This window comes from Leiobunum rupestre, chromosome 7 (genome assembly GCF_980474605.1).
Source record: "Leiobunum rupestre chromosome 7, qqLeiRupe1.1.hap1, whole genome shotgun sequence".
Lineage (NCBI taxonomy): Eukaryota > Metazoa > Arthropoda > Arachnida > Opiliones > Sclerosomatidae > Leiobunum > Leiobunum rupestre.
Genome location: NC_143390.1, coordinates 18,998,882 through 19,021,928, shown reverse-complemented (window position 1 = coordinate 19,021,928; position 23,047 = coordinate 18,998,882). Strand labels below are relative to the sequence as shown.

Below are 23,047 nucleotides of genomic sequence, written 5' to 3'. Positions count from 1 at the left end.
AAAAACCTATATTCCTCTGGCGAGTGTAGCGCGCTAGAAAAGCCTATATTCCTCTGGCGAGTGTAGCGCGCTAGAAAAACCTATATTCCTCTGGCGAGTGTAGCGCGCTAGAAAAACCTATATTCGTCTGGCGAGTGTAGCGCGCTAGAAAAACCTATATTCCTCTGGCGAGTGTAGCGCGCTAGAAAAGCCTATATTCCTCTGGCGAGTGTAGCGCGCTAGAAAAACCTATATTCCTCTGGCGACTGTAGCGCGCTAGAAAAACCTATATTCCTCTGGCGAGTGTAGCGCGCTAGAAAAGCCTATATTCCTCTGGCGAGTGTAGCGCGCTAGAAAAACCTATATTCGTCTGGCGAGTGTAGCGCGCTAGAAAAACCTATATTCCTCTGGCGACTGTAGCGCGCTAGAAAAACCTATATTCCTCTGGCAACTGTAGCGCGCTAGAAAAACCTATATTCCTCTGGCGACTGTAGCGCGCTAGAAAAACCTATATTCCTCTGGCGACTGTAGCGCGCTAGAAAAACCTATATTCCTCTGGCGACTGTAGCGCGCTAGAAAAACCTATATTCCTCTGGCGACTGTAGCGCGCTAGAAAAACCTATATTCCTCTGGCGAGTGTAGCGCGCTAGAAAAGCCTATATTCCTCTGGCGAGTGTAGCGCGCTAGAAAAACCTATATTCGTCTGGCGAGTGTAGCGCGCTAGAAAAACCTATATTCGTCTGGCGAGTGTAGCGCGCTAGAAAAACCTATATTCCTCTGGCGAGTGTAGCGCGCTAGAAAAGCCTATATTCCTCTGGCGAGTGTAGCGCGCTAGAAAAACCTATATTCGTCTGGCGAGTGTAGCGCGCTAGAAAAACCTATATTCCTCTGGCGACTGTAGCGCGCTAGAAAAACCTATATTCCTCTGGCGAGTGTAGCGCGCTAGAAAAGCCTATATTCCTCTGGCGAGTGTAGCGCGCTAGAAAAACCTATATTCGTCTGGCGAGTGTAGCGCGCTAGAAAAACCTATATTCCTCTGGCGACTGTAGCGCGCTAGAAAAACCTATATTCCTCTGGCAACTGTAGCGCGCTAGAAAAACCTATATTCCTCTGGCGAGTGTAGCGCGCTAGAAAAACCTATATTCCTCTGGCGAGTGTAGCGCGCTAGAAAAACCTATATTCCTCTGGCGACTGTAGCGCGCTAGAAAAACCTATATTCCTCTGGCGAGTGTAGCGCGCTAGAAAAGCCTATATTCCTCTGGCGAGTGTAGCGCGCTAGAAAAACCTATATTCGTCTGGCGAGTGTAGCGCGCTAGAAAAACCTATATTCCTCTGGCGACTGTAGCGCGCTAGAAAAACCTATATTCCTCTGGCAACTGTAGCGCGCTAGAAAAACCTATATTCCTCTGGCGAGTGTAGCGCGCTAGAAAAACCTATATTCCTCTGGCGAGTGTAGCGCATGCTCGAAGACTTGTAAAAGTAAGAGACTGTGACGTAAGAGCAACATTTAAACAAGAAGGCCAAGTTACTTTATAAAAAGAATTATTCATATTCTTGAAAAGAAACTTCACTTCTGACAAATATAAATACGCATCATCTTCGGGTTCTCCTTAGACGTTTTCTCGTCGGGCTTAATCTCTCAAATACCCACATACAATTCTCGAGAAAAGTGGAGGTAACGCTCTATATTCAAATCACGACGGAATGCCGGTGCAGTGCAATTAATAAAAATGCGAGTAACGTTTGTGTAGACGGATTCGTAAAGCACACACGAAAAGGCCCAGAGCACGGATAAACACACGTCATGTTAGCGAGTCAACACCACATAAAAAGGTCACAAGTTCAACAAATATCTGCAAGGTTAGTATACAGTTATATGGTCAAAGCGATAGCAACAGATATCTCATCACTCGGTTAGTCGGAATAAGGATTGTTTCGGAAATGAACGAAAACTAGACTAGTAAATCGGAAAAATGAAGATTGAAAAAGAAAGACTTACCAGTGGGTGGAACGAAGGCAAAGAGGACCTTCCAGAAGATGGTGAAGAAGTGAAGGACGTAATCTGAACAGGACGGCATCTTCTGGCCCGCCTCCTCCCCCTCGGCGCCCCCTTCTCCATCGTCTTCGCCGCCGTCGTCGTCGTCGTCGTCACCTGCAACCACACTTTACATTCTTATTCATTCTCACTGATTTTGAGCGCTTTACAGCTAAATTGAGCGGTAAAATGTCTTTCTAAATGAGAGGAGCGAAAATTGTACCGCTCAAATTAGAGCTAAAAGAGAGGAGCGCTTACTTTACCGCTCAAATTAGAGCTAAAAGAGAGGAGGGCTTACTTTACCGCTCAAATTAGAGCGAAAAGAGAGGAGCGCTTACTTTACCGCTCAAATTAGAGCGAAAAGAGAGGAGCGCTTATTGTACCGCTCAAAATAGAGCGAAAAAGAGGAGCGCTTATTGTACCGCTCAAAATAGAGCGAAAAAGAGGAGCGCTTATTTTACCGCTCAAAATAGAGCGAAAAAGAGGAGCGCTTATTTTACCGCTCATAATAGAGCGAAAATAGAGTAGCAAAAATCTTACCACTCAAAATAGATCTAACAGAGAGGAGCGAAAATTGTACCGCTCAAAATTCAGTGAAAAGAGAGAAGCGAAAAATTTGCAGCTCAAATTTTCGCGAGTGCGAGCGAGTATCACACGCGCGGTGCCCATTCCTTATTTACTCTCTCCGCACTCCCACGCCAAAAACAAAAAGATATAAGAGAAAAAAAAAGAATCGACAGCCACGAGTGTCTTTTTATTATACGCTGAGATAAGAGATATTTGCGCCTCTATTATGGCCACAGAAAGGGGTGAAAAATGTTTTTATTTGGGTTTAATGAGACGTGGGAGATTGATTCCCCAAAACTCAGCCCCCCCCTCGAGGAGAAGATCGCGCCAATGACCTAATTTTATTATCTGCCGTCAGCCTATTTTTATTGTATCCCCCCCACTCCCCTCCCCTCCCCTCCAATTGAGCCAACGTCGGCGCTTTGGCCAAATTTTGGCGGCATCGCAAACACGCCGATGATTAACTGACGCAATGGTCTGGACTGATAAGGATTCCCGTTTTACTTCATTAGGAGATTTATTTTTACGATTCGCGTCTAAGCCTATAATTGGCCTACTGGCGCCTGTAAAACTGTTCCACACGCCGCATTCCTGCGCGCAGGGAGAAGTGCCCCAATAGGGACTCGGGCCTTGGAATAAATTCGCGGAGGCCACTGTTTTCTCAACAGGGACGGCGAAAGCCGGCCTGGGGTAAAACCGTAATTCTGTTCTCCAGGGCTACAGGGTCTAGTTAAACAGTAATACCGGGCTCGAGGGCTTCAGAGCTGCAAGGGCTCGGTAAAACAATAATTCCATCCTCCAGGGCTTTTAAAGCCCCATTAAAACTTTAATCCCGATCTCCAAGGGCTCGGTAAAACAATAATTCCATCCTCCAGGGCTTTTAAAGCCCCATTAAAACTTTAATCCCGATCTCCAAGGGCCCGGTAAAACAATAATTCTGGGGTGAGGACTACAGGGGCCCATTTAAAAATTAATTCCGTGCTGCACGGCTACAGGGGCCCGTTTAATCAATAATCCCGTGTCGCAGGGCTACAGGGGCCCGTTAAAACAATAATTCCACGCTGCAAGGCTACAGGGGCCCGTTAAAACAACAATCCCGTGCTGCAGGGCTACAGGGACCCGTTAAAACATTAATTCCACGCTACAGGGCTATAGGGGCCCATTAAAACAATAATTCCGGGCTGCAGGGGCCCGTTTAAACCATAATTTCCGGCTCGAAGGCTACATGTTGGGCGCCGCTAATTTGTACCGGCTTCAAGCATTTCTCGTCTGACCTGTTTCTTCACGACGTTTCAAAGTAGATTAGCCCATTCTACCGTCTCCAAAAACCTCCGAGATTCGATAAAGTTTAAATTTAATGCGCTGTTAAAAACAAAAGAGCCGCTTAATGATAAAATAATCAGAAGCGCGCGTAGCGACGCTAATTAAAGAGCTTAAAATACCCACCATCTGATTAAATTTAAAACGTGGAGGAATAAGTTAATGACAATCTCGCAAAAGGTTCCTTCCCAAAACGCGGAGAAGAGCGAACTCGCAGTTTCTAAATAATTGATAGACAAAGGGATGCCGCGACAGACACTATTCTTATAGCGCAAACGGTTTCTCAGAGGCAGCCCGCGCGATAAAAGAAAGAGTGTCGCTTTTGAAACAACCATTAGTTCGCTGTCCCGCCGATCTCGCAGCCATAAAGAAGCCAGCGACCCGCAGTTAGATCCACCACCATTCTAAAGGTCATTTGTTACCACGAGATCCGCCCGGGGTTCTAACCTTCGTCCACTTTATAGGCCGGGCAGCGAAAGAAAAACGTACAAAGGTCAAATAGCCGCGGGAAGAAATCTTTTACACTTATATAGTTTATTATAAGTTTGACCAAGAATATATAAGTTGAACTTTTCCTAAACGAGCTCTAAACAGAGTTGGAAAAACCCGTTTTTTTAATAAAAACCCAAAAAACACTGCTAAATTTTACTTTTAATCTATTTACTAATTACTAAAAATTAATATGAGGAATAAATAAATATGCCTAGATTAAACCATGCACAATCTCTTTAAAAAAAAATTATAGACAAAATAGGAAATTTTCAATCGAATTAAAGGAAAATATAGGAAAATCATAAACAAAAATAAGGATTATTATCGAAAAACCGTAAATAAAATTAAGCTAAACATAGGATGAAAAAGGGTACACGACGACGGAATGTTTTTGGGTTATATACTAAATGAGAAAACCTAAGGAATTTTTAGGAAGGTATTGTAGATGTTTTAGAAATGTAATCATTTCGGTAAGAAAATGTACAAACATTTTGGAATAATTTTAAGTTAATAAAAAAGAATAAATTACTAAAAAAACCATTGAAAAATCACTTGGTTTAAACCAGTGTTTATTAAACCAGCCAAACCTGTCTCTAAATGATAAATTTTCAGTTAAAATGAAAAAAATGCTCAAGATAATTTCCTATTAGCACCGCCGAATGGATAAATCAAACGAAAACATTACGAAAATTATTTTAAATAAAATAATTCCAAAACAAATATGCCCTTCTCAGACTCTCTTATTAGTCATTCACGAGGAACGTTAAAATGTGTATATATGGTTTTTTTTACTTTACCGAGAACTGGTGGGCTTAGAAAGGGATTTTCGCTAGAAGGAGGATCTTGTTTTGAAAGTAGCATCTCAATCCCATCGCCCCCCGTTCGCGAATGTTTATGGAAAACAGTGAACTTAATGGCTCCGTTTCCCCACTCTTGCACTCGCAACATTGGCCTCCGTTAAGTCCCTGCCATCTGCGTGTTTGCATCGACGATGTTTATTTAAGGAAAATATGCTTATTTCTCCGCTTCAGACAAATATTCCAATCATTCGCCAGAGAGATTCGTTTATTCTCGTTCTTTTAAAGACGTCGGATGAAAAGTGGGAGGCGCAAAATTACAAGGCGTCCGCCGACCAGATAACGTTCAGCGCCTTTACAAATTCCCCTTCACTGGGTCATATTCTTGAATAACGATAATATTTGATAAATTGGATAGTGGTTTAATTAAAATATAAGTCGTAAACAAACTGGAATATATATTTAGTGAGTAATTTATTAATATAGTGCTAGATAGTTTAATAACAACTGTTCCTGTTCGAATTTGCAAACTCTCTAGAACTCCATCTTGAGGTAACCCCTCAAGGTAGAAATATATTAAAAACGGCACGATGCTGACGTGCCATCTATGAACTATAAAATACATATTTTTGACATATTTTTAGGCCTTTCAAATATAAGAAAACCATTGAGTTGGGAATATTAATCTAGAGATCCAATCAAATCTGCTCCCCACGAAACAAGTTTTTGAAAATTACGAATGTGCCGTCTCCTCTAAATCACGAGAAAACGTTATCATATGACCCGTGGCGCCATCCATTATTTAAAAAAAATCATTTTGCCGGAAAAAGCGTCTTATTTGAACGAACCATTGAGAGATAGACGGCGCCACGGGTAGAATGATAAACTTTTCTCGTCATTTGGGAGCAGACGGCAGTATTCTTATTTTAAAAAAAACTTGTTTCGCGAAATACTGAAATCCGATGTTTTGATTGGACCTCTAGATTAATATTCCCAACTCAATGAAGAAAACCTAATCAAAAGGTTTTGTTAATGAGTAGACAGTTTAGCAATTCATGAAAATGCGTAAATGCGAACGTCTTGCTGAGTAAGTCGGGAACTCGGGATAACGTCATTTGAAAAAGCAGACGACTAATGAATCCCTCAAAAACAGGAATAGGTTTCTAGCTTGTTCTATTTGATTGCTCTAGAATGGTCGAGATCACCATTTGCTTGCTCGGATATGCTCCTATCAACTTTAGCGTTTCCCATTTATTACTCTAGAGCACTCGGAGATCGCCTATTTACACAGTTCAACGGATCGAGATCACTCCAGTGTTGCCAGAAATTTCCCACATCTAGGGAGATATTTACCTCAAAAAACGGTGAAAAGAGAAAAAGGAAATTGCACCAAAAATAAGCTAAATCTATGGAAATTCGAGGGGAAAAATTATTTTATTCAAAGCTAACATTAAAAAATGGCACAACTTTATTAAACTGACTTATTATGAAAGAATCAATTAATATAATCATAATTATTTTGTCGGATTCGCTTTAGCTGGCACCCCTGCAATTTATTATGGCAATTGAGAAAGTCGTCTGCTAAATAACTGACCCGCAGGAACGAGTCCGATAGACTTGTTCCCGCTCTATCTCTAGTACAAACTGATTATTATACTGGTAAAAATGTTCCTAGTTTTTATTCATTGCGAGATTTTACAACGTTCCAAGTAATTTTTAACGCAAATATCATTGTTTTTAGTGTTTCGGAAAACTAGGGAAATTTTAGTCCAAAAAGGGAAATTTCAAAGGTCGGAAAGGAAAATTCCATTTTCGCGACCTGGCATCACTGGATCTCTCTGGAAGCAAGCTTTTTGTGAGTCCCAACGCGCTCGGAGCAATGTTCGTCACGTGTTCATTTATAGCTCGAAACCTTTGTCCCTCATTCGAATGACGTCAGAGACAGTTTCAGAGCGAATCTCGAGCAGTCAAATGGAAAACGCTATTACAGAACTATTTTAAGTAATAGAACAACATTTGTTGGAAAAGGTGAACCAAAATATGTCAAATAATATAATTTAAAAAATTAACTAATCATTAAGATTTAATTTTTTTAAATTTGTGCTCTCTTCCGTACACAGATGGCACCGAATCACACTTTGCCAGACGTTAAAAAAAGGACAACATTTTAGGCTTAACTAAATTTGAAACCAAATGGGATGAGAAGTAGACCTATTTTCATGAGTTACCGAAACTATTTATTGTTGAATTTCGTAGTGTTTTCAATTTGATTGCTCAAGATTCGCTCGGAATCTGTCTCTGACGTCATAGATCTCGCCCCAATCGACTAGAGTAAAACCGCAAATGGAACATTCCATGAAGATATTCCCGCGCTTTGTTGTTTTTCGTGTGCTAGTAATTTGAATTTTCGCGTCTTGGTCTTGCCATTTTGCCAAAAAATCTAAAAGGAACACGCGAAAATTTGCTCCGATCTCGATCTCGATCCGTTGATCTGTCGAAATCGGCAGATCGGTCTTAAGCCCCATTTTCATGCTCGCTGGTAGCGGATAAAAATCGTCAAAATTCACTTCTGCCACTCGCAAGCGTGAAAATAAACCTAAAATATCTGTTTGAAACAGATCGACGCGGAAAGTTAAAAAATGTGTAGCTGAAGCAGATTTTGACGATTTTTAGCCGCTACCAGTGAGCATGAAAATGGGGCTTTAGGCGATCTCAGAGTACCCGAGAGCAGATCCAAGCACGCTAATGGAACATAAAATGTTGATCAGAGCGATCTAGTGTGCTCGAGAGCAGCCAAATGGAAAACGCTATCAGTGGCTCTCTGAAAAATGAAAACTGATCAACAGAGCAACTATTTGAAAAGCAGACGACGCTAGCCGGTCTATTACGTTTTATCAAGGACGATACACCTTCGCAACGAACCGTGCTGTTTACGTCCGCCACAGATGATTGAAACTAAAAAGATCGTTTTCTTCAAAAAAAATAACTAAAAAGAGTAACGTAAGCGCGATAGGCACATCAGTTTGCTCCTCGTTCGGGGGGGGGGGGGAATGGCTGCCCGTATGGACAAATTCACGTTCAACGGAGCGGAACATCGTCGCAAACGAGACCCCATCAACTTAAATCACTCTCTCTGGTATTGGGAAACCTAGGAAATGAGCTTCGACAGTTGACGATCCAAAATCCCATCCTGGATAAATAAGGTCCACTTCAAACGATGATGAATTGGGAATCGAATATTAACGGGTAGAATCTATTTAAGCCTTGTCATGTCATGTCTGTTTACAATCCGTATTAATATTTTAAGAATTAAGACGAGCAGCCACCGATTAGATGGCGCCACTAAATACCAGGAGAGTTAAGCGATTTCCACCAATGGGAAATATTTCATTTACTAATTTCATGCATTTAAAAACAAAATCAATATTTAGTTAAATAAATCTTTAATATTCACTTAAAAAAATAAACTATTTAACCATTTTATTACAAAAATATAATAGTAGCTAACCGTGTTAACAATAACAAAAGTATAGACTAGAATAACTTTGCATAGGAATTTATCCTATAGCTAAATCAGGATTTGAAATGGGCAAAATATCAAAATTATAGGATTTTATAGGACTTTTGGGGGATTTTGCTAAAAATATAGAATGCTATAGGACACTTTTGAAAATACAGGAATTATAGGAACTCTGGGGGCCCTGTGAGATAAATTATTGAACAGGAACATAAAATTTAGTAGACCTAAACGCGTTTTCGCTCGTATTTATCGTTATCAAACAAACATGGCAGTAATTTAGCCAATTAAGATAATTAGGGAGTGATATCATCTGCTAACCCACGTCAATCATCCCTAGCTTTTGTTAAACCTGGTGTCAGAAATGTTAAATAAAGTGATCCACCTTAAACATGGAAATTCTAACATAAATCGTTCAATGTCATACTTACAACTATAATAATTATAAAAATAATTAGCTATGCTAATACCGAAGGCAGCACCCATAGATAAAATAACTTCGTATATAGATAGGAAACTTCATGTTGTAGAAGTGACGCCAGAATTTTGGCCGACATCTGGTGGCGGCACCCGAATAATATTATTTGGTGAAGTTCGCACTACTCGAAGTACGTATTAGAACCTTGGTGTAACGCAATGCCAATTGCAAAGGCTTAAGCGAGCTATATGTATTAAAAGTACTTTTTCTTGAACTGAGAGCAAATTTAAAAAATAGCACTAAAGAAATAGCATTCAGTAAAGATTTCCAGTTTGTTTTAAACGCTATTTCTGGTATATTTGAAGACATTTTCCTTGCCAAATACGTTTATTCCCAAAACTCCGACCTCAAATTTCTCAATACGTTCTACGCTCTTGAGAACACAGCCAACTGGCGCAGTCACTAGATGTCAGGGCAATCTCGTGAGAGTCAGTTTGCCCCATTGAAGTTTCCTATCTATATACGAAGTTATTTTATATATGGCACCACCCAAGTCATCACCGACTTTTAGGTGGCCAAGTTACAATGTGTAGGACGGTGGTGGCAAGCCCTTCATGCCACACGAGCCAACAGCTCCCTACACTAATGGCGTTTTCCATTGGGACTGCTCCGAGCGTGATCCGGATTTGCCTTCTACGTCATCGCTCTACCACGGAGAACTCCGCTAGGTGCTCGGAGGACTAGACTTCCAGCCCTCCCAATGGAATACGAATTTTTCTCGGAGTCACTTTGCTTAAAAATTGCTCTTTTTTGGTTGCCCCGTCCCTCGAGTTGGGGCAGCTCGGATCAATCCGCGAGGGAGCAACAGTGCCAATGGAAGACGTGCCTCCTTTTTGGAGTAGCCCTTTTTGTCCCAATGGAACACGTTTTATATTTAGGAGCGCTCCAGGAGCGCTCAGAGGACTCCAATGGAAAACGCCATTACTCACCAGGTTTTATAGAAAGGGGAAACCGAAGAACACGGGGAAAACCCCTTTAACAAGTAGGGAGAGAACTTGCAAACTCAAAATAAAGCTAGCAGAAGATCCTTATTTTCTGGATACGCTACGTAATAGTGCCATCTATCGTTGTTCAAAATTAGTATTAATTAGGCCTAATAATGTTGATAGCCCTAGACTAACGTGGAGTTGAAGTCACGTGTAATTTGTTTTGCTTTTGATGGAAAGATGGCGCATCCAGAAAATACGCGTTGTCTGCTAGTTGTCGCTTCCGTATCAGTCCCTCGCAGAATTGTGGATCTATGCTATTTCATATATCTATGGTTTGCACCAGGGTTGAAAAAAAACCGTTTATTTTAATAAAAACCCCAAAAACCGTTTTTTTTGGGGTTTAAATAAGGTTTTTTTAAACACTGCTTTATTTTACTTTTAATCTATTTTTCGCGTTTGTTTAACCGTGCATACATATTACCAATCAACTAAAAATTAATATGAGTATTATTACTCACGTGACCAGAACAAACTTTTAGTTTTGGTTTCGTTTTTTACAAGTCTCACAGGAACGAAGTTTTAGTTTTAGTTTCATTTTTGATTTTGTATAAATGCAAGGTGACCAGGAAAATGCCTCGAAAATTTTATAGAAAAAATTGGAAATTTTCAAGCGAATTAAAGGAAAATATAGGAAAAACCATAAGCAAAAATAAGGATTATTTTCGAAAAACCGTAGATAAATAAAGTGAAATATCGGATGAAGAAGGGTACACGACGACGGAATGTTTTCGGGTTATATAGTACATGAGAAAACCTAAGGAAATTATAGGAAGGTATTGAAAATATAGGTAACGTTGTCAACTTGTAGATGTTTTAGGAATGTAATAATTTCGGTAAGAAAATGTACAAACATATTGGAATAATTTTTAGTTAAATAAAAAGGGTAAATTATTAAAAAAACCATCATATTTTTTAAATCACTTGGTTTAAACCAGTGTGGTTTAGAGCAGTCAACCCTGGTTTGCACCCGTTACTGGTAGTTACTACTAGCCCCTGGAAGTAAGCTGCAACATACGCAAAACCAAGCAAGGGGTAAATACGAACATTAAGGTTTGGGTTCGTGTGATAGGTAAAAAAGGGCTTTGTAAACAAATCGAGGTAACCAGCGTAAAAAAGTAAACTTAAACAGTATTTAAAGTTCCTGCTGTTTGGTTTTGCGCTTGTTGCAGCCTACTTACAGGGGCTAATAAGTCACACTTTGAAGCTCTCTGGGGCTCTTTTAACTCATCGTAGGAAAATGGTTAAAAAACAGGCATACTTCTTAACTCACCCCCTAAAACTCCTTAAAGGCCTAGGATTTCTTCTGCCAGTTTTCCTGTAAGTTTTCTTCCCGCCGCGCAAATATCCTGGTGGTAGGCCAACATGTTCTGCGGTTGGCCTACCACCAGGATATTTGCGCGGCGGAAGAAAACTTACAGGAAAACTGGCAGAAGAAATCCTAGGCCTTTAAAATTTTTGCATAACAATTTGAAACATCCTGTATAAGTTCCCGTTGTAAAATCTCAAAGCTCGGCGTCTGCAGGAAACCCAACATCCAGGAGAAATGTTTACTCTTTATTACGCGTGCCGTTTGTTTCTCCCGGATCGACGTTGACGGAGCTATTTGCCCTAAAAATGTTCCCAGAGAGAGGGGCTAACGACGTTTCGAGTACCTATGCTGCGGCTGATCCAAAAGGGATTTGCGCGTAATCGAACTCCGGGGAATACCAAAGAAGACGTTTGCCAAACTGGCAGAAAATAAGAGGATGAAAAAACACCACAGGCGGCCGTGGATTCCCGCGAAATGACAGAAATAAGTTAGTCTGTCCACGGATCAGCGAGTCTTTGGAGACGGATAAAACGCGACCCAACTCTTCTATTTAAGGAAGCTAGGTTATATTCTACTTGTGAAGAGTGTCCCTCATAAAAAGAAGAAACAGACTCTGCTGAAGATGGCGCCTAGGAGCAACAAACACAGCACCCCACACAAGGAGAACGCAACCCGTCAGAAATCTTGTGTACATTTTTCATTGGTTAGACGCTTTAGTATGGATTATTTTGACCTGGATAACATTTCATATTAGGCGAAAATGCCGCTGTATTTAAATTTGCAAATTAATCATGGAATCAAAACCTTTTTAATTTTTTTCGGAAAAAATACGGAAAATTTTCCGGAAAAAAGACCTGGGTCATTTTCCGGATATTTTCCGACTTACAACACTAATAATTTTTTTGCTCAATTTATATTTTTTCTCAACAGAAATATTTTTTTTGCCAAATTTATATTTTTCCCTACAGTTTTTTTTTTAAGTTTATTTATAATTTTGACCTGGATGGCGTTCCATACCTGCTGCCGTCGGAAGGGGAAAATTCGGAAATTGTCTTCCCCCTCGCCCGTAAAACGTTCAGCGAAAAGATTCTAATGAAAATTGTTCACAACACTGCGTTAGCGTGTTTAAGGGCTAGCTGAGTTCTCCTTGTGTTTTATGCTCCTAGATGGCGCTAAGTGACAGAAGATGGGGCTTTTACAAGGTTCCTAAAAAGTGTAACTAACACGTGTCACTGAGCTCGAGTCCCGCGCCATTATTAAATAGAAGCGAGAAGACCCCCCAAAGTGTTAGGTGGCGCCATCTTTCGCATAGTCGGAAATTTTCCTCATAAAGTAACTCCTCCTCTTCCGTACTCGTAATAACAGCTCCGGCCAATCACATTCTGGGATTTTACAGCCTTATTTCTAAATAACTAGTAAATTTAAAACGCCGAAATATACCATTCTAAAATTCTTTAACTGGGGTTCTACAGGATTGAATCTGATTAAATATTATTGGGACAGTTTGAAACTTAAGTAGTCTTTGTATTAATGTTTGGTAAGGGTGAAAGAGACTAAATTTGTCGCCTGCAAAGGAAAATCAACTTCCTTACAAGTGATCGGTCCGAAAGGAAGCAAACGCGATAACGGCCGACAATAGGAACGTTTACAAGCGTGGAAACCTTTCAGAAACTCTTATCTAATTAGAGAGAACAATCCCATAGAACCGATCAATATATTCGTCAACGTCATCGCCACAGAGAGAGAGAGAGGTAACCACTCTTATCAAATTGAAGGACTTAAGACCAGATGATTACGAGAGATACCGGTTAACGCGGATATGTAAGTGTACGAGTCCACTACGTCCTTCCGAGAAGCGCCACACTATCTCCGCATCCGAAACCGGGAAAGCGAGGACCGGTCTAGCGGAAGTTTGCTCCCCGAATTGATGGTAAATGTCGTCCTAAATAATTGAGCGTCCACGATTCCCGCTCTATGAATGGGCCGGCGAACGGAGAAGCGTCTCCCGTTTTAGGCGGGGCAGTAAAAAATTCACGGACATAACAAGTATCGCCATCTATCGTAAAACCTTTACACTTTTAATCGGCTTTTCATCTGCTAGTTTTTCTATTCGCGTAATTCTAGTCCCGAGTTTTTAGTAGGAATAAACAATGAATTTTAATATTCAAAAACTAGCAGACGAATTTTTTAAAAACATGTAGAAAAGGTGGCGCTAAACTCGTACGTTCGCGATTCTGGGTCGCGCTGCGTTGCCGTAGAGAGAGAGAGGGGAGCTCGTAGTGGGGGAATACACTTTTCTATACCAGGGTACCGAGTTTTCATATTCCTAGCTTGTAGATAAGAAGAAAAGAATGGCGTACTGACCAGCACTAACTGTAATGGCTTCAATGAACTGCTCCCTCCACGAAGAAGTTCCGATCATCATGGAAACGTTTGCTTTCTGAAATAGCTTATCCACCGTAGACTGAAAAGAACGCAAAATGAAGTTTAGAAATTGAAATGAAAAATTTAACTTGACCTAAATTTTAAGTTTAATACTTTCAGGATGAACCCAGGTTCGTCCCTTTAAAGTGCCAGTGTAAAAACTAAGAAATTCAATTTCGATATTGGATTTTATCCCCCCTAATATTTTATTCATTTTTTTTTGCTTAGGTTCATTTCATTATTACTGTATATGGTAAGAAAAGCAATTTGGATATATCCATCCGCCTTTGTTCAACTCCTTCCAAAAACACCAGCCTTCAATCCCTTTATACTCAAAAGTTTTTTTCCGGTATAAAACAAATATTGTAAATAAAAAAACCGAACAGCCTGTAATAAATAAAATATTCAAACTCTTTTAAAATAACTCTATGGCATTTTTTTTTTCAAGATTAGATGGAGAAAACCCAAAAAGACGAACGATAAAAAATGTTTTTTTAATATTATAAAAAAAGTTAAAATTTCGACGTTTTAATAATAAATTAGCTATAAAAATATCATTTTAAAATTTAAATAAAATAAGCTTACGCGTGAAAAGCAATATTGAACAAATCCCGGCTTCCATCCTTATAAATATTTAGTAGGCTTAACCGTGGCTTAACGCAAAGAAAACACGTAATAAATAACACTTAGAGTCGGTAGAGGGCGGTAGATAGTGTGTATGGGTGCGTCAAATAATAAAGTTTCTTAATACCGCCAGCCTCGCTAGGCCTTGGAAGACGCGAAGGTGTTCGCGATAGGAGCGTGGGAGTCTTGCCGCCTCAAGCTCGTCTATAAATAAAAGTGATACGGGTGAAGGCCCCGCAGACGATTTCCTTTTTGTGTTGTTTTAGACTTAAGGTTGTCTGCTACGAGTGAGAGCTGAAATGTGGGAGGAGTCATTCGTTCTTTATCTAGATCTCTTCATCAAGCGTATTATTCAAACGAACCCGTTATTTTAGGTGTTGTAAATGTTTGCTCAATTCGTTTTTCGGTAGCAAATATAAAGTGAATTTCGGTTTGTTTTGTTAAGACTGAACGGATGAAAAGAACGCGCGAGACGAGAGAAAATTGCCATCCTTCCCGGCTTTTCTACGGTCCCGCCGTCCGCCGGGCTGGTTTGCGAGTCGTAAACGACGGCTTTTATCCATTGAGTTGGGAATAATACTGCTAGAATTACAATTACGATTTCGATTGCCATGGTTACGCGGGACCTGTTCTGATAAGACTGTACGAAATTAATCGTTATAATTAGGCGGTAGCGCCATCTATATTTTTTAAAGTTATATGGCTAAAAATAAATAATTATTAGCTAACTCACCGTAACTTGAGTTAAAAAGGATCGTGTTGACAGAATAAAATTATTTTTAAACAACTTCAAAGGCTTGTTTGTTACGAGTAATCATACATCTCAATTTCGCATCAGATTCGCGAAAAAATTCTATTGCAATATAGTTGCCACCACTAGAGACAGATGCCGTCACGGTAGAACGATAAAGTTGATAAAGTCTCCTTATAGAACGAAATTGGTCCCGCGTCAGCCAGATTTAGTTGTACCTCTATTTAGTCCCAACTCAATGCTTTTATCAGTGCAGAACAGCGTTGCCAGATTTTTCTGACCGAATTATTGTACAACAATATAAATTAAGGTACCAATATAAAATAGAATTAATTACTTTAATTTAAAGTGTTGGTTGCAAAACATGCAGAAAACTGTTCTCGTGTGCCGTTTCTTTATGGGGAGTGTAGTATCGACCATAGAAATCGGAATAAATAACTAGAACGATTAGAAATTCTGATTTCTATACTATCGACAATCGAGTTATCTGGCAGCACTTGAACGTGGACTTAAAAATTTCGTCGCTGAAAGCAAAAACTACGTAACTTTAACTATACTTATAATTAGTAAAAAGTTACGTGGTTTTGGCTTTCAGGCGACGATCTTATGTATCGTTAATAATAAATTCTTATTATTTTAGTAGTAGAAATAAAGTAAATATCAAAATAGTACCATTATAGGACAATAGGTTGTAAATATGGTACATTTTGGTACTATATAGTACGCTCTCAAACTAATAGTACCATTTATATTATGATGCAAAATTATGGTATTTGTACCATAATTATAGTACGTATGGCAACGCTGGTGCAGAAATAATCCCGAGATTATCGTGATTACTATTTATATTTGGTATTTTATTCCGACCAACATGGCCTTGACTATCCACCCATAAACGAGATGCGCGCCCTCTACCCCGCCGTTCCGAATTTATTTAATAAAATAAAATAAAATAAAAAGTCCCGTTTACTTTGAATATTTACGACTTCTTTGACTGCGCGGAATATTTTGGGAAAAGCCCTAACGATCTCTTATATATTTCACGATTTATTTTTTTTCCTTTGGTATACAAGATTTCCGTTTCATTTGTGGCTATTTCGGTTTATTTTGGAATTTCCAGGTGGCTTTAGACAGTGAAGGATTCAAAGGCAGAAAAGCACTGCCTACGTTAAAATTAAAAGATAGTTTTCAAATGGAACAAACCTCGCCAAAATTTCGACGAGCGTTGCCGTCACAACAATTGTATTAGGCCTAACGTTTGATTTTCGCTAGGCTAAAAGCGTTTCAACGGCGAGTGTCGACGTAACAATTGTATTAGGCCTAAAGCCTGGTTTTCAATTTGGGCTAAAGGCTTTTACGGAGAGTGTCGACGCAACATCAACTGTATTAGAATAGCACCTAGCGCCGCCGCCGATCCAACACCGCCGCTGCCGCCGTTATTTTATCTGGCGCCGACGCCGCCGCCGATAAATTTTGATCCCGCACCCGAATTTTTTTGGAGATTTTTTAAGTAACCTTTTTTGTTTTCCTTCAAAAAGATTTTGGATTTTTTTTTTTTAATTTTCAAAAGGGGGGTGTTGGATCGGCGGCGGCGCTAGGGACTCCCCTGGAATCTGTTCCATTGCGCCGAATCCCATTCGACCGAATCCTAAATCCGCCAAAGTGCGGCTTTTTCGGTCGAATGGGACAATCCCATTAGACCGAAAAACCCGCACTTCTCCGGGTTTAGGATTCGGTTTTATCCGTTTCAGCATCAGTCAGAACAGCATGCAGTGTTACCTAACCTAACCTAACCTAACCTAACAGACTTAAAAATATAATAAAACGCTTCCATAAAAAATCAAAAGGAGTAGAAAGAAAAACTATTTTTTTTTGCGGTCGCTCAATTGTGAATATTGCGTCGGTCGATTAGAAAAATACAAAACCCGCCTTTGGGCTAATTTCATCAAAAACATTGATGGAATTTGGTCGAATGGAATTCGGCGCAATGGGAAGATACCCTCCCCTGCGGGTGCCCATGATTATCTGAACCTTAAAGATCCCAAATACCCCACAGAGTAGCTTCCATTAAAAAATTGGCGAACAAAGTGTCAGGCCCGTAACCAGCCGCCAAAACTCGGGGCGCTCAAATTTGTTTGGGGGGCGCCAATGCCTTGATACTAAAAATCATAATTTTTAACTCCCACTCTTGAAATTAGTAAATATACCGAAATTGGCTTTATTTTGTTATTTTTTAAATTATGAATATTTATTAAAAATACAGGTAACCGATGTTATATGATATTAATTGGTAGTTGAGCAATCTATTTTATTTTGGGTCGGTCGGGTTGGGGATGCTCAAGTATTCATTTGGGTGTTAGCGAAGTTGAGGATCGCGACAAATAATCTAAAGCTGACGGCTGCAGTGCTCCGTTTGGTGTTGAAATGCCAAAGCGTTAATCGCGAGATGCCGGTAATACGATAATCGTCTTTTACGATCGACGGTTCACGATTATTTAATTGGCTTAGTTTTGGCGTGACGATCCCCGCGCGTTTAACGGCCAATACAACGGCATTTGTCGCGGTCACAAATCGCGATTAGCGGGATAAAATAATTTACGAGTCTGGTGTGGAAGGGGTTCTTTATGGTCAGTTTCCTTTCGGGGCGAGGTCGACATTGAAACAGCCCGGTAGCCGAAATAAATACAGGAGGCTGTCAATATGTGTGGGTGTGTAAGAGAAACTATAGGTGGTTTTTTTTCGCCTGTTCTGGGTTTTTTGAGCAGGTTAAAAAGTGTAGCCCTATGACATCATTTTACTCCAATTCTATCTTGACGAAAAAAATGAGTTGGAGTAAGAAGGGAGTAGTTAAAGATTAAAGGTTATTTATTTGTTTAGTTTTTAAGATGGCGACCGGTGGTGAGGTCATCAATATACGACTCATTTTTCTTATTTATTTAATAATAATAATAATAATCAGCTAGGCCAATACCCAAGACACCACCTTAGGCCTAAGTCATCAAGCAACTTTTAAAGGCATTAAATAGCATTTAACAACTGGATTTTCGTTATGAAAAGCTTGCCACAAGATGTTCAAAACCCGTCATGTTTTCGTGAAACGAAATTTAAGCAGACGAATTTTCAGTATAAGCTATATTACTGATTTACTCCCTCTACACCTCCTTTCGAGGAGGAGTAAAAAGTGTAACATTTGAGCTCTGGAACAAGCGAACAAAATTCGGGACAGGGTAAATCTTACCCCGAGAACAGGCGAATAAAAACCACCTACTGGTAAAATGGCGTTACCTTGAACTCTTTGCTTTCCTTGATGTGAACCTGGCACTTAATCTGTTCCCCGAGACGCGGTTTACCCAGCAAAGCTATCTTTTCGTTTTCGGTCATTTCGTCGATGCTTTTCTTGACCACCAGGGGCATTGTATCGTGGACACCCAAGGCCATCATCGAAGGACGCCGGCTATTATAATACTGAGGAAATTCTTTCAAGAGATCTGAAATAGCACGTTGACGGTTGTTAAAATCATCCGCGCAAGATGGCGCTACCTTCTTCGTTACCTTCTTCCAAAATTGGATCACTCAATTCTATGTAAAATAAGGCGTCTTTCTCGTAACTCTCGTTGTCTATTATGCGTACCACAAGCTCTTTCCTGCGAAAAGATAAAAGAAAATACACTATTATTCATCACCTCTTTTGAAATCTTTAAAGAGTAGGCAGCAGAATAATTGATCTAAATGGGTTTACGTCGCGAATTATCTCGTAACGCGTTCTTGCTTTAATTCGCGCCAAAAAGTGGGCGCCTCCATTTTGTAAAAAACTATCGCTACCATTGAATTGGGAATAATACTGCTAGAATTACAATTGCGATTTCGGTTGCCATGGTTACGCGGGACCTGTTCTGATAAGACTGTACGAAATTCATCTTTATAATTAGGCGGTAGCGCCATCTATATTTTGTAAAGTCATATGGCTAAAAATAAATAATTATTAGCTAACTCACCGTAACTTGAGTTAAAAAGGATCGTGTTGACAGAATAAAATTATTTTTAAACAACTTCAAAGGTTTGTTTGTTACGAGAAATCATACATTTCAATTTCGCATCAGATTCGCGAAAAAATTCAATTGCAATGTAGTTGCCACCACTAGAGACAGATGCCGCCACGGTAGAACGATAAAGTCTCCTAATGGAACGAAATTGGTCCCGCGGCTGCCAGATTTAGTTGTACCTCTATTTATTCCCAACTCAATGATCGCTACACTCTTTTTGACACGGCCAACTTTGATCACGCGCTGTTCGCGCTACAGCGGCCAACACATTCGTCGAAATTCCGCGAGCAAGGATTTCCCTTTATAAACTGTACTATAATGTGTAGGAGGTCAGCGACACGCTCGGTTGTTATATTGACTTCAATGTAAAAGCTATTCTAAAAATAATAATCCGCTAGGGGCGCTGACGTCATACACATCTTTTGCTCATAGGTTAACACAGAAACGTCAACGAATGAGATGGCCGCTGTAGCGCGAGTGATGCGCGAGAGATCAAAGTTGGCCGTGCTTTTGATTAGCCATTGAAACCTAGATAGGTAACGGCTAAAGCAGACGCTATTAGTTTTTCCTCATTGTTATTCGTAAATTTGACTATAATAAACAATTATACTTGCATTTTAATATATTTTGGCATCGTTTGCCTATATTTTGATAAGTTCATTTAAGAAAAAATGTTGTTATGACTTTTTAATTTGTCTGTAGCAGACCCCGCAGACGCTAGATCATAGGCGTTACCTCGAAGAAGCTATAGCGCCGTTACGCCATCTAGACTCGTTTCGGTCGCGTATAGCCTTTGTGCGTAGTTTAAATTTTGGTCAAAATTATCGTCGCTTACCGACCGAGTTTTAAATTATGTGTATAAACGTTTTCTATAAGTAGGAAGTTTATTTCCTTAGCACCTGATCAGTGTTGCCAAATCTTGAAAATCAAATTATCGTACAATGGGCAAAAAATTATCGATTGCAGAGGCAAAAATATTGTGGGAATATTGACATTAAACTTGGTCTAATTTATGTTTACGAAAAAGGTTTTTTAATACAGCTTAAATCAAGTTTAGCCTTTTCGAAAAATCTTGACTAAACCAAAACTCATTAAAAAGTTGCAGTTTTAATTGATTTTCTGTCAAATTAAAATGTTATAGTACTTGGAGGCGGAATTATCGAAAAATACGCCGTTGAAATTATCGTATGACCCAAAAATGTATTTAAAAATATCGACCTGCACGATAATTATCGTGCGTCTGGCAAAAACAATACCATTTCGGTATTTACAAACTAACCAGCTAGAATGTCGATTTTTTTGTATTTAGCTATAATAGCTAAGGTCACCTACGTGAATTGAGTATTTTTTTAAATGTTCCAATATTATAAATAGAATATTAACACAACATTAAGATATGGTTTTTGTCGCAGTATACAATGATTTATTTTAAAACTTTAACCAAGAAAAAAGTACGGTTTCGAGTTCTACTCATGTTTAAAAGGAGATTGTGGCCTGACTGTAATAACATGGGGGCTAAATTTCCAAAATGGGTGAAGGCGAATTTCGGCCTTGGCTACGCCCACGTTTTGACGCGAAACAAATTCTGTTGGACTACTTCCACAGGCGGAAATAGACAAAAGAAAATAGGCCAAATTTGAAAATGAAGTAAACGAAGAAATAGTTTCCTTTCAGGATACATTTCTTGATTTTCGTGAAGGGTTAGATGAGGGGAAATCGTGCGGGCAGGGGGGGGGGGGGGGTGACGGTGTTTTGTAAAAGCACTTCATTTCTGGTTACGAAGCAGGCTCGAAACATTCCGGCGCGATGGTCATTAGGTAGAGCGGCGCACTTCTCTGGCGTTTCCGGCGCAGTCATTAAGGCTCTTTTTGTCTTTCAGCGAAAGAACAAGCGTAAAAACGTGAGCCGTTAATCTTTGTTCTGGTGGGCCAAGGCCCGCGTACCTCGGATTACAACGATCGTCTGCGCCGAAGACGTTTTCATGGCCAATGGCTATTTTAATATTATCTCTCCGCTACCGCAGCCAGCTCGCCCAAAAAATCGTCTTCGGTGCCAGATTATTTTATGAAGGCTTAAAAGAGGCCTCAATTATTAAGAGCGCCTCCTGGCGACGGCGAAAAAAAGAAACGGAATTACGCTCTCTTATAAATAGATCATAGCGAGGAACGTTCCAAAAGGAAATCGAAAGCGGAATTCCCCGCTGCAACTCGATAGTTATCTCAAAGGACGCTGCCAGGTAACAGTCTGCGACGGGAGCTTTTGCCAAATGAAAGGAGGTTAAAGTGGCGAAATCGGTTACTATTATAAGATCCATTCGCGACTCGAGCTATGTCCTCAAACGTTAACATTGAAAATATTCATCGTTTAATTTGAATGTTACCACCCTCCAAAGGTGTTTACTCGAATTGTTCACGCGTTGAAAAACAATACTTATTGTGTTTGAAGATATTAATAATAATAATAATCAGCTAGGCTAATACCCAAGGCACCACCCTAGGCCTAAGTCATCAAGCGACTTTTGAAGCCTTTAATTCAGGTAGCCGGGTTACAATGCGTAGGCAAGCACTCATGCCACGCGAGCCAACAGCTCCCTACACTCACTATTACCGTTAACCTCGTGAACGAGTAAAGACCATAAGCTTCGTGCGTAGTTTGAATTTTGGTCACAAGTACCGCCGCCTACCGACCAATTTTTGAATTGAATATATGAAAATAAAATAAAATTATCTCTGCACAACTAGAGCTCGGCGTGTGGATAAGAAGTATCCGTTTTATTGGTTTTTATCCATGTAGCCGAAAATTATCCGAATAAAAACTTATTTTTGGCATACTAATTGGTGTTATAACCGCGAATAATATTCATAAATAAACAGTTAATCGAAATTTTTATGAATAATTGAAATTTTAGCGTTTAATTTATCTGTTCCACCGAGCTCTATGCACAACAGCTTAAAGTTACAACAGAAAAACATTTAAATTCAAAGTTGTCTGCTATTTCTTAACATATTTAGTTCACGGATATTAAGGCAGATGGTGCTATATCTTCGAAGCTCGAAGCTTATAGGCTGAAATGTCCAAATAAAATATTTTAAATCCACTAAGTAATAGTTATCAATCTAATAATCTCAAATCATAATAACAATAATTAATAAACAACCATAAATTTAACTATAAATTAAATTAATTTGATCAGAAGTATGTAATAAACTTGATCGGGGGTAGTATCCATTTCTCTATGTTATTCGTTTGAAATACGTATAATTCCAAGTCCCCGTTGATTTTCAAAAAAACGTTTCAGAAGAAATAGTGCAGTTTCTAAAACAAGAACATCAAGAAAATATGAATATCCCGGCGCAGTGAAATCTTTAAATATTACATCATTAGACGGTAAACAACAAGCGCAAAACCAAGCAGCAGGGACTTTAAATACTGTTTAAGTTTACTTTTTTACGCTGGTTACCTCGATTTGTTTACAAAGTCATTTTTTATCTATCACACGAACCCAAACCTTAATGTTCGCGTTTTCCTGCTTCTTGGTTTTGCGCTTGTCGCAGCCTACTTCCATTGGCTAATAGGCCACACACTTTGAAGCTCTCTGGCACTCTTTTAACTCATCGTAGGAAAATGGGAAAAAAACCGGCATACTTCTCAACTCACCCCCTACAACTCCTTCAAATTTTTGCATAACCCATTGAAACAACCTGTATATTTTGTTACATTAT

The 23,047-nt window shown here is 39.6% G+C and overlaps 1 protein-coding gene across 1 annotated transcript in view; it reads right to left on the bottom strand.

Annotated features, from left to right (window-relative positions):
• Positions 1 to 23,047, bottom strand: part of LOC149935003 (sodium/calcium exchanger 3-like) — a 157,912-nt gene that overhangs the window by 17,827 nt on the left and 117,038 nt on the right. Inside the window, exons 7-10 of the mRNA XM_090154720.1 lie at positions 18,835 to 18,926; positions 18,568 to 18,770; positions 13,848 to 13,947; positions 1,979 to 2,131 (exon numbers count right to left, since the gene is read on the bottom strand). Of these exons, the coding sequence (XP_090010846.1) occupies positions 1,979 to 2,131; positions 13,848 to 13,947; positions 18,568 to 18,770; positions 18,835 to 18,926 (548 nt within the window). The remainder of the gene's footprint in view (positions 1 to 1,978; positions 2,132 to 13,847; positions 13,948 to 18,567; positions 18,771 to 18,834; positions 18,927 to 23,047) is intronic.